The sequence below is a fragment of the Mchenga conophoros genome, linkage group LG18 (genome assembly GCF_057382185.1).
Source record: "Mchenga conophoros isolate Kocher_MC1m ecotype Shallow Benthic linkage group LG18, M_conophoros_male_GT1.1, whole genome shotgun sequence".
NCBI classification, from domain to species: Eukaryota; Metazoa; Chordata; class Actinopteri; order Cichliformes; family Cichlidae; genus Mchenga; species Mchenga conophoros.
Window position 1 is genome coordinate 11,948,126 of NC_140543.1, and position 15,370 is coordinate 11,963,495.

At 40.2% G+C, this 15,370-nt stretch overlaps 1 protein-coding gene across 22 annotated transcripts in view; it reads right to left on the bottom strand.

Moving 5' to 3' along the window:
- The window catches only part of epb41l3b (erythrocyte membrane protein band 4.1-like 3b), a 54,627-nt gene that overhangs the window by 30,192 nt on the left and 9,065 nt on the right, over nt 1–15,370 (bottom strand). For 20 of the 22 annotated variants that reach the window (XM_085256016.1, XM_085256010.1, XM_085256012.1 and 17 more), the window contains exons 1-3: nt 12,499–12,615; nt 5,266–5,462; nt 1,670–1,813 (exon numbers count right to left, since the gene is read on the bottom strand). In XM_085256016.1, the coding sequence (XP_085112142.1) occupies nt 1,670–1,813; nt 5,266–5,451 (330 nt within the window). In that variant the 5' untranslated portion in view covers nt 5,452–5,462; nt 12,499–12,615. Of the gene's footprint in view, nt 1–1,669; nt 1,814–5,265; nt 5,463–12,498; nt 12,616–15,370 lie in introns of those variants that run through there. The other 2 variants (XM_085256000.1, XM_085256006.1) reach the window with 2 other exon arrangements.

A 15,370-nucleotide genomic window follows, 5' to 3' on the forward strand; every position in this document is an offset into this window, starting at 1 on the left:
CAAATGCTTCGAGAAGCTGATCAGGGACTTCGTTTGCTCTGCACTACCCGACTCACTGGACCCTCTACAATTCGCATACCGCCACAACAGGTCCACTGATGATGCCATAGCCCTGACACTACATACTGCCCTCTCGCACCTGGAGAAGAGAGACACGTATGTGAGAATGCTGTTTGTAGATTACAGCTCAGCATTCAATACCATCGTTCCCTCGAAGCTGGACAGGAAACTGCAGGATCTAGGACTGAGCAGCTCCCTCTGCAGCTGGATCCTTAACTTCCTGTCTGACAGACGCCAAGTGGTCAGACTGGGCAGCATCACCTCATCCCCTATCACACTGAACACTGGTGCTCCACAGGGGTGTGTACTGAGCCCTCTCCTATACTCACTCTACACCTACGACTGCACAGCCACTAACAACTCCAACATCATTGTGAAGTTTGTGGACGACACTACAGTGGTGGGTCTTATCACCAACAGTGATGAGACGGCTTACAGGGAGGAGGTCAGCGCCCTGACCCACTGGTGTCAAGACAACCATCTCACCCTCAACGTCGCAAAGACAAAGGAGTTGATAGTGGACTTCCGGGGGTGCAGAGAAGTACACACCCCCATCACCATCAACGGCGCTGCTGTGGAGAGAGTGAGTAGCTTCCGGTTCCTTGGTGTACACCTGGCTGAGGATCTTACGTGGTCAGTACACACAAACAAAACAGTGAAGAAGGCGCAGCAGCGCCTCTTCTTTCTCAGGAGATTGAAAAGATTCGGCATGAGCCCCCGCATCCTCAGGACCTTCTATCGCTGTGCCATTGAGAGCATCCTCACTGGATGCATCACCACCTGATATGGCAACAGCACCGCCTACAACCGCAAAGCTCTCCAGCGAGTAGTGCGGTATTCTGAACAGATAATTGGAGGTGAGCTTCCCTCCCTGCAGGACATCTACAGGAAGCGGTGCCTGAGGAAAGCGGGGAGGATCATCAAGGACTCCAGCCATAAACTGTTCAGACTACTTCCATCAGGAAGGAGGTTCTGCAGCATCCGGTCCTGTACCAGCAGACTGAGAGACAGCTTTTTCCATTAGGCCATCAGACTGCTGAACACTTCATAGACACCTCAGCTTCACTACTGGAACTTCAACATTATGCACTCCATACTGTACAGTAATGCCCCTTGTTTTGCACAATATCCAACTGCTAACCTCTGTATATTCTATTTGTGTTTACTCCATTTAATTTTTAAATATGTACACACACACACACACACACACACACACACACACACACACACACACACACACACACACACACACACACACTTAGTATACACATTCAGTAATATGCATACACTCTTATATTGTACATATATTTATTCATATAATTCTCAGATTTAGCCATTCTTATATTTTGCTTGTTCTTATGTTATTGTATTTTTGCACACCTCTGTTGCTTGTGAAGCTCGCACACAAGAATTTCCCTCACATGTACTGTACCAGTGTACCTGCACATGTGATGTGACAATAAAAGTGATTTGATTTGATTCTTGCCTTCTCTTTTTGGACCTGAGGCCATGTGGCTCGAGTCTCTTACATATTAAAGTAGTGACGAAGCTGATGGAAACAGAATATTTAAAATGACCACCACTCTGTGTTAAACTTAAAGCGTCTCACCTCTACATTGAGCGTGAAGTCTAAGCCATCCAGCAGAGTGACTTTACACTGCATGATCTTCACCTTCTTGACTCCTCTCAGCGGAGACCTAGACAGACGACTGGTGGATGACCTGTGGGATACCAGATCCTCTTCCTGCTGCTCCTGGCAAAAAGAGGAAAATGTGTCACTTAAAAATAATGAGAATAATACATTTACAATAACAGTTTTCTACATTTGGGATAGAGCTGAGTGGAATTTCCTTGTTAAAAGTAATGAGCTGCTTCTACCTTGTCATGCTAATTGTGGATAGAGGCATTAACGTCTCTAAATGTCCACCAGAAGAGAAGTTTCCTTACCTAAATGACCGTTAATGTAAACCTAAAAATAGACACTGGGACCCTGACTGAGTGTAATCAGGTCCCACTGAGAACAGCTAGGGGTGTACCGCCATTTTGTCTTAAGGAGAGAAAATCCAATTTTCCACTTCGCTGAAAACAAAGCCTTTGCTGACTGACTTTATGCTGAATAGACGCCGTTGCTTCGAGATATTTTTCTTTCTTACATACAGTGAATTTAATTCCCCCCTTTTATTCTGATGAAGAACATTTCTTATCTTGCTCTTCAAGCCATTTTCATTGCATTGTTCCTGCAGTATCTACTGCAGCTCATGTGGACTACTCTCCCCGTAGACTCATTTTGATGTAGTATTAAACAATAGAAGCAGAATAAGATGACTCTAAAGAACACAAGAATGAAAGGTCAAGTTAACATTTCTAGGAAATACCACAAAACACATTCTCCCCCCCCCCCCATTTGTTTGACGTATGACTGGTGAGAACAGGCACCACAGATGTATGAAATCACAGTTACATGTGCACCCTGCTGGAGAACGTGCCTCGCAGGGAAGGCCGACAGTGTTGTGTCAGACTGGTGCAATTTCCCCTCAGTCTTGCTCCTGGCAATTCCCACAGCTCTAACACTGATGGTGCATCACTGATCATCCTCAGTGTGGAAAAACAAGGGGTGCATAATGTTGCTGTGTGAATTTGAAAGAATCCTGGGGTCGATTAGCTCAGTGGGCAACACTGCAAGTTATAAAAGAAGATCATATATATGTATAACTATTCCCCTGGAGCTACTTGGATCTAGGAGAATAGCAATGTTCACTTTGGACCAAACCACAAACTGTAGCCTGAGAGGTGAAGCCAAAAGGGAGCTGCCTTAGCATTTTCTCTAGTGGCCAGCAGGGAGCGACTCATCTATATGCAAAAAAGAAATCTCAGGTAGAAACCTGTAAGATAATGATCCCACTTCTCACTTGCCTTATTATCCCAGCAGGTGCTTTCCTAATCACTTTATGGTAACAATTGCCCATTCAATTGCTTCAATTCCTGATCCCGATTTCGATAAAAGCAGATGACGGAGCAGGAATGCTTTAGGACATGGCTATGCTGTGACTGACGAGTCACTACTGTGTGAGCACGCAGTGTCCTCGGTTTCTCAGAACACATGTTTGTGCTGGCCATATTACACCCATCTTTTATATCCAGTCTCTGTATACATCTTAAATATCTCACCAAGTGCTTGACTAATGTCTGAGAAATGCAGCACAAATAAGCATTACCCTGGGAAGACAGGGTAGTAATTGGATTCCCAGTATTTTGAATCCAGCGCCATCAATAGTCCAAGATTTTTGGTTTATGACTAAAAACCCCATTCCTAAGGACAACTGAGGCCAAAGGGAATATGCTGCTCTTTTAGCAACGCTAAATAGCTTTATAAAGATTGCAGACACAGTCAAGTTTTAGCATCTGAATGAAAGCAATGCTGCGCCCATGTAAAGCCTAAAGCTGAAATTAAAATCTGGCTACCACAGAAGTGTTTAATGTAGACAAATGATATCAATAACATCAATGCAAAATATTGTACAAGTCAGACTTTGTTAACATGAAAACATGTCATTTATTTCATCACCGTTTCACCACATTACCCTGCATTGTATATAATTAATTTATCCATCACATCGCCCTGCGACTGCTGCTCTCTCATTACAGCCTGTTATGATTCACGTGTAAGCTTCTTTTCAACAAAGGCACCATTTAAATCCTTCTCCTTTCCACATCATGATAAGAACCTGCTGAATGAGTGGGGTTGTGAGCCTGAGCACATTCAAACTATGGTTACACACTCCAACATATTAAGAAGTTCAAAGTTCAAAGTCACCAAAAAAAAAAAATTATTGAACATGGATTTAAAGTTTTCTGAGTGAGTAAACACATCCTAGACGTTTAAAGCAACACAAACACTATGTAGACTGGGAATGTGACCTGTTAAGTTGTTTGAGATGTAACTTTTTATATACATTTTCCACTAACTACCACAGTAAGAGACCACATCTACAAGCATGTGCAGCTGGTGAAAATGTTTTTCTTTCAAGTAATAAATTAGAGAAGAAGCAGGGATCTACCTCACACTGAACCTCTGTAGTTTGGAAGCACTGGAAATTCAATCTGTAGATCGATTAAATAGTGAGCCAGAAGGCTGTTTGGGCCAAAACCTGAAGACAAGCACTTAGTGCTCAGATAACATCAGTAGCTTCCCAGGCTTCATCAGATATAACATGGATAGGCTACAGGGTATAATATTATACTACCAGAGATCACTGTTCTCTGGTTTTAGACTCGTCCAGCTTCTTTGTCAAACATGTAAAATCATTTAAACATGTTCATGCGTCGAAGTGGTGTGCAATCTTATGGATACATTTTAAAATACACCAAGTCTTCATCATAGTTCAGACTCAACTCAACGGGTTTAATTCCAGGTTGTTCCCTAAATTCTTCCAATCATTGTCCCCACAGCTGCAGGAAGTTGCAAATTGGGAGAGATGTAAAAAACAGTCAGTACAACAAATGATTGTTGTGATGATTGCAAATAATGCCAGGTTTCTACTGAACTACATTCATAAGTTATTCAACATAACAGCAAGGATGGCTGTGGCATCCTTGCTGTTATGTAGACAAGTTATTTAGAAAACCTGTGAAACAGGCAAAACACAAAGACGGCAAAATAAAACAACTAAAATCATCCCTCACCAAACTGCCCGTGCGTGTGGCCGATCAGTGACAGTGACTATATCTGTCAAACTGCCTTAGTTGCTGTAAAGCCTGAAAACAAAGCATCCACAATTGAAGGTTTCTTGATCTATCCGTCTTCCCATTTCTAATATATAAAGCTCTAACTGAACACCAGGCTTTCCTCAAAAACAAACAAATGCATCTGACGCATGGTTGTAACCGCCATGGAGGACTGAGGTCACGTCTTCACATTCTCTCCCCCTCCCCACGTTCATTTCCATTTTTTCCTCACAAAGCCACAATTCATTCAGAAGAGGGATGAATGGTGTGTAATGTTTTGTCAAATTCAAAAGGATCTATACAATGTTTACACCACAAAAGAATCATTCTTAAATAAAGTGGCAAAGTTTGTTTTGTTTTTTTCCTAATATTAAATTCAGTAAAAGTATGTTTAAAGGAAAATTATGGTGGATGCGATGGATGGATGTTCCATTTTTAAAAGAAGTGACAGTGGGTGGATGTGGTTACAAAGAGGCTGACCTGTTCTTTCCTGGCCGGGGTACTGTGTCCGACGGCGGCTGGAAGCTGCTCCGGTTGGTTCTGAGGCAAGGCGGGTTCGGCTGCCACCTGGCTGGGTTGGGATGCCGCTTTTGCTTTCCCCTTTTCTGTCTCCTTATTCTCCTGTGGCTGCTTGGCCTCCGAGTCGGCGCCTGATTCAGTTGTCATGGTAAATCACACTGGAGTGGAGGAAAATTGAGGGTAAAGAGGAAAAGTGGATGAGTCAGCTGACTTGTTATGAATTGATGCAGTGCCGCTTTTCGGGCCCGTCTAACGATAAGCTCCCCTCTGATGCAAATGCAGAGATGTGGATATTGTTTGACAGCAGAATAGGCATGAATGCAAGTGGCTTTGGTGCACTCACGTCCCCCTTTTAACTAATCACAGTAGTGTCAGTAGCTGACAAGGCTAAGGGCTTGGACTGCTTGTACCATGACGTCAACAAATTCTACAATATATCCAAAGCTCACTAAGGGGAATTAAACAAATTTAAAATAATATCTGCAACTGTAACAAATATCTATTTCTGCAAGTATTTTTTTTATAAATTGGTTTCTAAAATATGAGAAAAAATAAGTCTAGGAAAATGTCTGAATATATTTGCCAATTACTTTTGTCAGTTTATTAATCAAATAATTTATGAACTTCTGCAGTTGTTTCACATTCTGATAAAAGCATCTGTGAAAAATTTACATGTGTAAATCAATTAAATTGGCCTAATTTGCTGATTAGGAGGAAATTAAGTGAGAAACCATAATAAAACGATTTAAATTGATTAAATATTTGAATGAATCCGATGGAAATGTCAAACATCTCAAGCTCTCCAGTGTGGAGCTCCACTATTTTTTGCACAAGACAAAAAAAACATCACTTTATGCTTCCTACCTGTTGTTCAGACAATTCTGGGAATTTGAAGTTGGAAAATATTTTACATTTTCGAAGCAAATATCAAAAATAAACAAAAAAAAAAAATCAAACTTAAATATATTAATTCCACAGAGGAAAACTAAATGAAAAGCAGCAATTCACTGGAGAAAGCAGAAAGTAATCTGCCTTTTTCTTATCTGCAGTTACTTTAACAACACAAAACAGCTGATTAACTCTGTATTAAAGTACAAGCCCCCAGTTTCTCTGTAGTGTTTACACTCAGGAATCCAAAGTGTCTGAGCTGCACCAGTACGTGTTTTTCATGGCATGACCTTCTGCTTCTGTGAATAGCAGCATACCAGCGATGGATGTGGTCCCAAGGGCCTGAGGCTGGGTAATGAGGATATATCTAATGGCTAGATTTGACAAACAAAAATGACAGAAAGGACAGCTCACACCGGAGGCTAACTGTACCCACAGTCTTTGACACTGGGATGTGGGGTTTGGAGGCTGTTTGTGTGTGGAACGGCATACTGCGCCTCTGCTGCACAGAGCCTGGGTTTTGTAGTATGGATGCCTGTCATTCTGCTGCTGGTATGCTTTTCCCTGAGCTCTATTTATAGGGCTGTGTTTACTGCAAGCACGGAAGATTCCAAGGAAGATCTACTTCTAGCTGTGGGCATGGTCAGCACTGTCTGGATCAACAAAACCAACACTTCTTAGGGACAATCCCCAAAATAATCAAACAGTCATTAAGAAATGGCAACATCTGCAACTCAAACATTGAGCACATTAAAACAAGATAACATCTACTTGGTATGACTGATTACATCTGATTGTTACAAGCCTTTCAAGACATTTTACCAGACTGGAAAAAAAAATCTCTGAAAACCTTAAAGATTTAAATTTGGCAAACACGTCCAGCTCCATGCGTCTAGATTATCAACAGCTGGACTACATGACCTCATGCCTCGGATGCGTTGTTCATCTTGCACTTTTTAGCTTCAAAATAGTTTTGAGCTGAATAGACTCAAGGTTGTGTTGTCAGCCCCTTGATTCAAAGCCATTTGGTATTAGCTGCTAATTCTAATGCAGAACGATGCTTTACTTAAACAGGCAATTGCTTTTTGAACGCCAGAAAATATTTCATCTTTGCTAATGAGCACTCCTCTTAAATCCTGATGGAATTGCTTCAAACTAGCAGTTCAAAAATAATGCAAACTCAAACTTTGCCAAGTAGCAGAAACACTTCAAACCAGCATGTTGTTGGTCATTTAATGGATCAGAATGATGCTGATATAAAGCAACAGTAATTCATGGACTCAAATCAGTGGAAACTATGCTTTCTAAAAAGTCATGAGCATTCTAAGCTCTAAGGGTCACTGAATGCAACGTGCTGATCAAACACTTTTCAACTTCAGACCTCATAAAAAGGGCTATAAAGATGACCTAATCAAGATTAAAAGCCTGAGCAGCAGCACTTTGAATAAACGAATAAAGTCACAAGGTCCAAATTCCAACCCATGTTTTCCAAGTGAAGACGAGAAATGTAAAAGACCACTGAGCTGAATTCAAGCAAAAATCCTGTCAAAACCTCTTTCGCTGCAACTTTGTTGTGTCATGTGCGGCAGAGTTGAGGCGCGGATCACTAATCAGCTGACAGAAGATGGCTGCGTAGCTAACCTTTGCCTTTCTTAATCCTTTTATGAAAAAGGAACTATGGAAGGAGTGGTGGAACGGAACATCTTAGCACCATAGAAATGGAGGAAGAATAAGTTCAGTCACTGGTGACAGGCACTCTTCACAGTGCAACACAACAGCCTACACAGTAGTCCTGTGTGTGGCCCTCCACCATGGACTGGTACATAAATTATGCATTCAGAAAGAAAGCCATGTATTGCCTGGGATTTCTGCTAGTAGCTGCCCAATATTGTACCAATATAGAAGACAAGTTTCAGCCAAAGTACTTCAAAAATGTGTGTTTGGAAAAGAAAGGGTTCAATGCCATTTTATCAAGTTCAAGTCTTTTTGAAGGCTCTAGTAAACTTACAAGATTTACCTTTTAACAGGTATATAAGGACAGAAATAGACAACTCAATGTGCTGACAAAGCAACTAAATTACTGCTCATCCTCTCACCTCAACTTCACTAATGTATGTACTTGATCTAGAATCAGTTACATGCAAAACATTTTGTTGACTGGGAACCGTCTCTAAAACAGAAGCGTATTATAAAAATGGGAAGTTTTAAAACATCTGTTTGTTCCCCCTGTAAATTCTGGAAGTAATAAAAGTAGAAGTCAGCACTTACAGAAGAAAAAAAAAAGCACTTAGTGTCAAAGATATAATCAAATTTACCTCTTGGATTAGTAGCTTCACGGTCAAATGTGAGCTGATGAAAGCAGATATAGTCTCCTCAGTCACACCTTAAGATAAAAGCTAATACTCTCTGTGTTATGCCTTCCAAGGAAGGACAAGTAGAAACCACCCACCTCTGAAGAAACATTAATACTGCTTTATCATGCTTCATCCTTCTGTGAATCCAAAGAGGCCCACAGTTAATAAAACCTGCTGTCTGTCACTGGACAGACCAATAAAATCCCACTGAGCTGCAATGGTTGGGTTGTACACTGCAGTGGATATTCACATCCATCCTAAAAGTGCAGCCAGGGTTTTATCGGTGTGTAGCTGCATTATTATATAATTGATCACAGACACTAAATACTGTAGTAGGACTGCCCATGCATGCAGACCTCCATTTAAGGGCCATGTGTGATTGTAATGCACACTGCTGGAAAGGGGCCTGTGCACATTAAGTCTCATGCACACACATGGGAGGATGAGGGACTGCCATCTGTGCCGAGTGCTATTAGCCAGAGTACACCACAGCTGGGCCCATCCCTGCCGCCCCTGCCCCCACAATCATTACCCCTCAGGGACTTATGGAGGTTACATGGAGGGGAATAGTCTGCGTTGCTTGACACGTCAAGGCCCATCCCGAGCAGGCCTGCCAAATAAAATCTGACCATTTTGCATGGCCGCAGGGCCGACAGCTGTCGCAGACCAAAACCCAGCCGCTGTAACAAGATATCACGTAGCTGGTCTGGACATTCAAATTAGGCACCCCTGCAGATCCCCAAAGTCTCATCAACTGTCCTGACTAAGAAAATTATTGACATGTTTTTGGAGAAGTCTGTGGTTTAGTAGATTTAGTAGATAAATCAATTAAGTTTATTACTTAAATAGTTATTTATCAAAATAAATAACTTAAGTAATTAAAACATTTTTATTTAAAGCTCTACCTCCTCTTACTTTACTAAAAAAAATTAATTAATTAAAAAAATGTTGTTTTGGGTTTGTGCTGTACTTGTGACACAAAAAGACATCTAAAGATTACCGCCATATATAAAAAGCCAAGTGCTGTCTTAACAAATTCAATTACCAGATTAATCAAAAAAAAAAAAAAAAAAAAAGATTAATCACAGCTTTAGAACTTCCTAAACCTTCAAGACTTCTGCCAAAAATGCTGTCCAGCATCATCCCAGGAAACTTCCGAGTTTACTGAAACACAAAAACCTGATTGGACATCACACAAGGTGACAACAATGAAATAGAGGTCATTATTGCCATTTCCAGTTAATCAAAAGTTGAGTTGAAAACCTTCCTTACAACATTTTCATATAGCTTTGTGCATTTTAGTCGTGCACTTGAGTAAAGAATTTTACACGACCCAGATGTTTTATACCACACTGGGTTGAATGTTCTCCTGCTCTGGTGTAGGAAAATTTGAGCATGTCAACAGTTCTGACAATTAAAAACATGGGTTTCATTTGAAGAGCCAGCAAAGACATTCCAAAAACAACTCTCTGTAAAAGGTCCCTGCAAGACAATAAATGCGTGAAATTGTAAAATCTTAGACTCAGCAAGCATCTGAGGCAGATGGTTTATGGCTTCTGTGTGTACGCTCCATTGCCAGTTTACAGCTTAAGAGTGCAAGTCATTCAAATGATCCCTGTAAGGTTTCGCTGAGACTTCCATGAAAACGGCCTTGTGACATCTGATCAAATAGTATTTGCACATTTGATTATATAATTTAGCAGCCGTTTCAGATGTCAATTTTAAAAAGCCCTTTGGTTGAACCCTCACAAATCTAGCCGACACGTGAGACCTCAAGAGCAGAATTTGGGGAAGGTAGACTGGTCACATGAAGGTGACTCCAAGCAGGGAGCATTTTTGCTGAGGCGGCCATAAATCCTGTCGGCTTTCTGCGTTTACATTACTGTCTTTAGCAGTGAGGCCTCCGATGATTCGGTGGGCAACACAGCTAGCTTACCGGTACTGTTATTGCATTCTGACTATGCACACCGCGCGACACAATCAACGCGGGATTGTTGACATGCAGTTGCTTAAGGCCATGGATGACTTCTGTGAAAGGGTAACACAAACACAATCTGTCTGATAGGATTTGTTGGAGTTAGTGGCTCTCGATTGAGTTGTCTGCCTTAGTTGACAAAGGGAAAAACCCCTGTTAATGTAAAAGATTAGAACTAAGTCTCTGTATATTGATGAGAAGCTAATAACTTCTTATACTGTGGCCGAGACGGACCAGAAGGGATTAAGCATTTTAGGAGATTTACAATCAGTAAATCTGACTTAATTACTAATAATGCCTGCTGGCACTAATAAAAAAAAAAAAAAGTTAAAATAAACCTTTTATTTCCCCGTTTACGTTGTTTACTGTGTAAATTTGAAGGCACATTTGCTCATTATGTTTTTAAATTAGTTTTATGCTCACTGGACAGTAATAGGCCAAGAATGACTAACTTGAAAAATACTGATGGAATACCAGTGCATTCCCATTAAGAGCAGTCACTACATGGCATTGTGTCTACTAGAACTTAAAGGTAACATAATTCTACAACCTAATCCAGCTTGATGAGCTGTTACAGACAACAACAACAACAAAAAATACAAAGATACACTGATGTCTGAGTGAGCTAGCAGAGCCATAGTCATGTGGTTTACTATTAAAAATATGTTTTAGTAATGATCAGATCATTACAAAGCTATTCATGTGATTTTTGTGTTACAAAATCCTGATGATGAAAGTGCTATAATCAAGTCACCTGTCTGTCTAGACATTTTTACATTATATATACACACAAACACAGTTGGACAAATAACTGATGAGTGACATTTAGAAGTAGAAAAAAGTTACAAATGGTCATTGCTCATCTTTGTAGCCTTTGATATGAGAGTCACCATTTGTATCACAGCTACAGATGTCAGAGCATCTTATTCTTTAGTATATGAGACAAATTATGGTTTATATATGTATAAATACAAGCCAAAAATCATGATTCAACAATACTGACCAATATAAATTTGGGTCTTCCTCATATAAAATCAATGGTCTCAGCAGTTTTTGTTGAGTGAAATGAAAAGACTGCCTCCTCCATTGTCACTGTGCAAACTAAAGCTGTAAACAGAGGTGCAGCCTCAGTAAACGAGTTATGAATCCCTGCCTACAAGGCCCACAATGTTCTTGCCTCTCAATGCTACTGCAACAGCAGCTTACTGTGCATCTTAATTAAATTGTCAAATCAGTCTCCAGCCATTGCATGCTGTGGCAGCAAGGATGTAAGGATGCTAAAAGAGGATCCAGACCGTGTCATCCTGCCCCTAACCACGCCTACCGCACTGCAGATCAAAAACACCGAAGTGTGTCGTCTTAACCTCGGACAATCTGACAGTTTTAATCCATTAATTGTCTGCAAATTGTAACACTGCCTGCCAGTGACTCAGCGCTCTCCTTCACTGATGTAAAAACGGGAGGGACTGAAGGTCGGACAAGCATCTGTATCGTCTCATTTCACCAATTTCACCCACTTTCTGGCCCCGAAACTTGAGCACGTTAGCCAGCTTCACCTCAAGCGGTGCGCTTCTTTAAAATATCCGTGCATACCCCGACTTTTAGCTTCAGATTAACCACCGCTGCAGGCAGCTCAGTCGGCAAAAAGCAACATTTTCTGCTTCAGTGTTACGCGCCGAATGGTTACAATGTGAAACCACAGTGGGATTAAAAAAGAAAGAAAAACCATATGACCCCCGTTTCTGACTCGGTTAACCACGTCCACTAGACTTTTTCCGCCTGAGTAGATACAGTAAAACTGTACTCTAATGTTAATCATCTGTCATCGGCTGCGGGTGCTGTGAGCACGCGATCGAAAATGTGGCACGAGACAAAACCTCACAAAGAGCCGTTCAAGCAGCGAAACTTGCATCTTCTCTAAGTGAGCCTCGGTGTAATGGTACAAACGACAAGCAGCGAAGAAAATGGGTTTATTACCAGACACGGCGTCCTCGTTCAGCTGGTTATGCGAGTTGCATTCGTAGTGGGCTTCTGTTTCCTGACAGCGGTGCTACTCTGCTGCAGTTCCCCTCTCCACCAGCCTATCAAACTCCACTATGCAGCCGAGAGTAGAATTGTGGGATATCAGAACAGCCGGGGCATTATTTTAGCAGCACCCTCCTCCCAATACACAGCAATTGATGGCACGAGGTTTGTTGTTTTAGTGACGAACGACACTAAGAGTCATCTCTATGTACGGACATGAGATTAAATTAAAGTCAATCAGTGGAGGAATGTAACAAAGGAAGGATGATGTGCTCAACTGATTGTTGAGTTTAAAGGTGTCCGTGGGCCGTTCTACAGTCTGCAGGGTATTTTCTGTCCCACCCATGAATTTGAAAATAATGCATGCGCAAAAGACTAAAGGATACTTTTGTTGCGTAAACTGCACTTTTCCTGAGAGAATTTTTTTAAAAGCCTTAAAATACAAAACAGTTCTTTGAGAACATTTTCTCAACTTCTTTGTAACCAAATAGGATGTTAAAATGACTTAGAAATCCACTTAAAAATAGTTGACACTTTTTTTTACATCAAGATATTTTAAAGAATAATTTTGCAGCGCTGTTACCGGAACTCATTTAAAGGAAGAGACAACACGGTGATAGACATGCAACTTGTGCTAACACCATGGGGACACTAAAGGCCCTCTTTGACATATTTCGTATTTTTCCAGTACTTTCTGGCTAGATGGAGTGTGCCACTCCAATCAAGGCAAAACACTCTTACTCATATTCCCCAAAGAACACAAATCAAATTCCAAGTTTCCTTGCTTTATTTCCACTGCTAGCATCTTTCCCCATGAAAACACTAACACAAGTGTGTGAATGTGTGTGTGAATGGGTGGATGACTGGATATGTAAAGCGCTTTGGGGTCCTTAGGGACTAGTAAAGCGCTATATAAATACAGGCCATTTACCATTTATTTTTTACAAGCACTTTGCCCTAACAGTGATCAGTCTGTTATTTGCAATCCTGTTACCATAAAACAAATCAATTTAAAACAAACATATGCTACAAACATTTAAAATATTAATAAAAAATACATCTGCGGTCCTGAGTATTTACTTGTCATATGTATGTCATCTGTTAAGCCATGTTAGCGTGTACAACCCCGTTGCTCTAACATGTAATTTTCAAAATGGTTTAATCTGTTGCCTTTATAATCACTTGAATTATTATATGTGTTTGTGAAAAATATTTCAAAATAGATACAAAATTTCTAAAATAAACTGACTATTAAAGAGTTGGGCAGGATAGATTTCAAAAGTTGTTTAAATTAATCGAAATTAAGTCTCATCTAAAATTGAGTTTTCAATGTGAGTAGGACCATTTTTAACTGAATGGTCAAGAATTCATTAAACAATTTTGTTAAAAAAAACAACAACAAAAGAAAACAAACTACTGTGCCAAGCATAGCACACAGCAACCAAATCTCATAAGTGGACCTTTTTATTTGTTTAAAAAATTTTTAAAATAAAGAAATTTTAAAAACAATTTCTGAAGCCTATATTGTTCACCAATATGCTCCATTCATTTACCTAATGTGTTATAGAGGCAATTGTTGTTTACAACACAAATAACAAATCATTGCCAAAAATATCATCTTTATAACACTGGAAAAAAAACATTCCACCAATATTGGCATTCGTGTATATATTGTCTGATATGTGCCATTTCGTGATGTAAAGTAATGTCTTGCTTGTTAGATACAGAGCTGGAGACACAAACTGAAAATATCTATATCAGAATGCTTTTAGGCTACAGAAACAGGATCGGCCACAAAAATCCAACATAGGTCACGCTCCAAGAATTAAAAGCATAAACATTATCACTATGCCATGTTCTATATCAACATTTCAGAATCTTGTGCGTGCGTATAATATAAATGTGTCTAGACAGAGCGGCGACTTGAATCTCAGTTCAACAGTGTACATTAAACTGTGTTTCACTTTTCTACTTTCTGATATTTATGTAGCGGCTAAAGTTACTTTGCAGACTAGTATTTCAATTCAACTTTATTAATATTGAGCCAATTTACAACCACAGTCACCTCAAGGCACTTTATATTGTAGGGTAAGGACCCCGCAACAGATATTCAACATATATAAGCAGTAATAAGCTTAAAACACACGCTTCAGGTTAAAATAGTCACCACCATTAAAAAAAGCTCACTTTGACCATCCACAGGAACAAGTTTTTGCATCAGTATCATTTTCCAGAAATATAACACTGACAGGAACTGCACGACAAGCACTTCCACTATTTACATTTCAAGTACATTTTCCATGAATATTTCTGGACAATGTAGGACATTTACTCTGTGGTATAGTAGAAATTTTACTTGCATAAAGGATTCAAATACTACTTCTGTCACAGAGCTGAAGCTAGATAATCTCTATATCATCCACTGCCAACTGAAAAACAATCTAAGGCACAATAAAAAAAAAAAAAAAAAAAGGAAATTATGAGGATGTGAACGCAGCGACGCAAACGCACATCTGCAGCGCTCTCCCAGGCATACATATTGGTTTGTGTGCATTCACAAATACAGACATAAAAGCGAGTTCTTAATTAGAGTCTGGGTTGTTCCCTCTGGGGATTTGTGGGTTTTGCCTCCCGCCTCCCAGTGGGAATTTGACCCAACTCGATCACCCATTTGACTTTTCTTTCATTGAACTGCTTTCATGCTGGATGCCCACACTTACAATATGCTACACAAATATAAACATGCAGTCGTGAACACTAATGAGAACTTTCTGCTGAATTCATACATAAATAGTGACAGTGACAAAGTGGGCGTGCTTTCCAC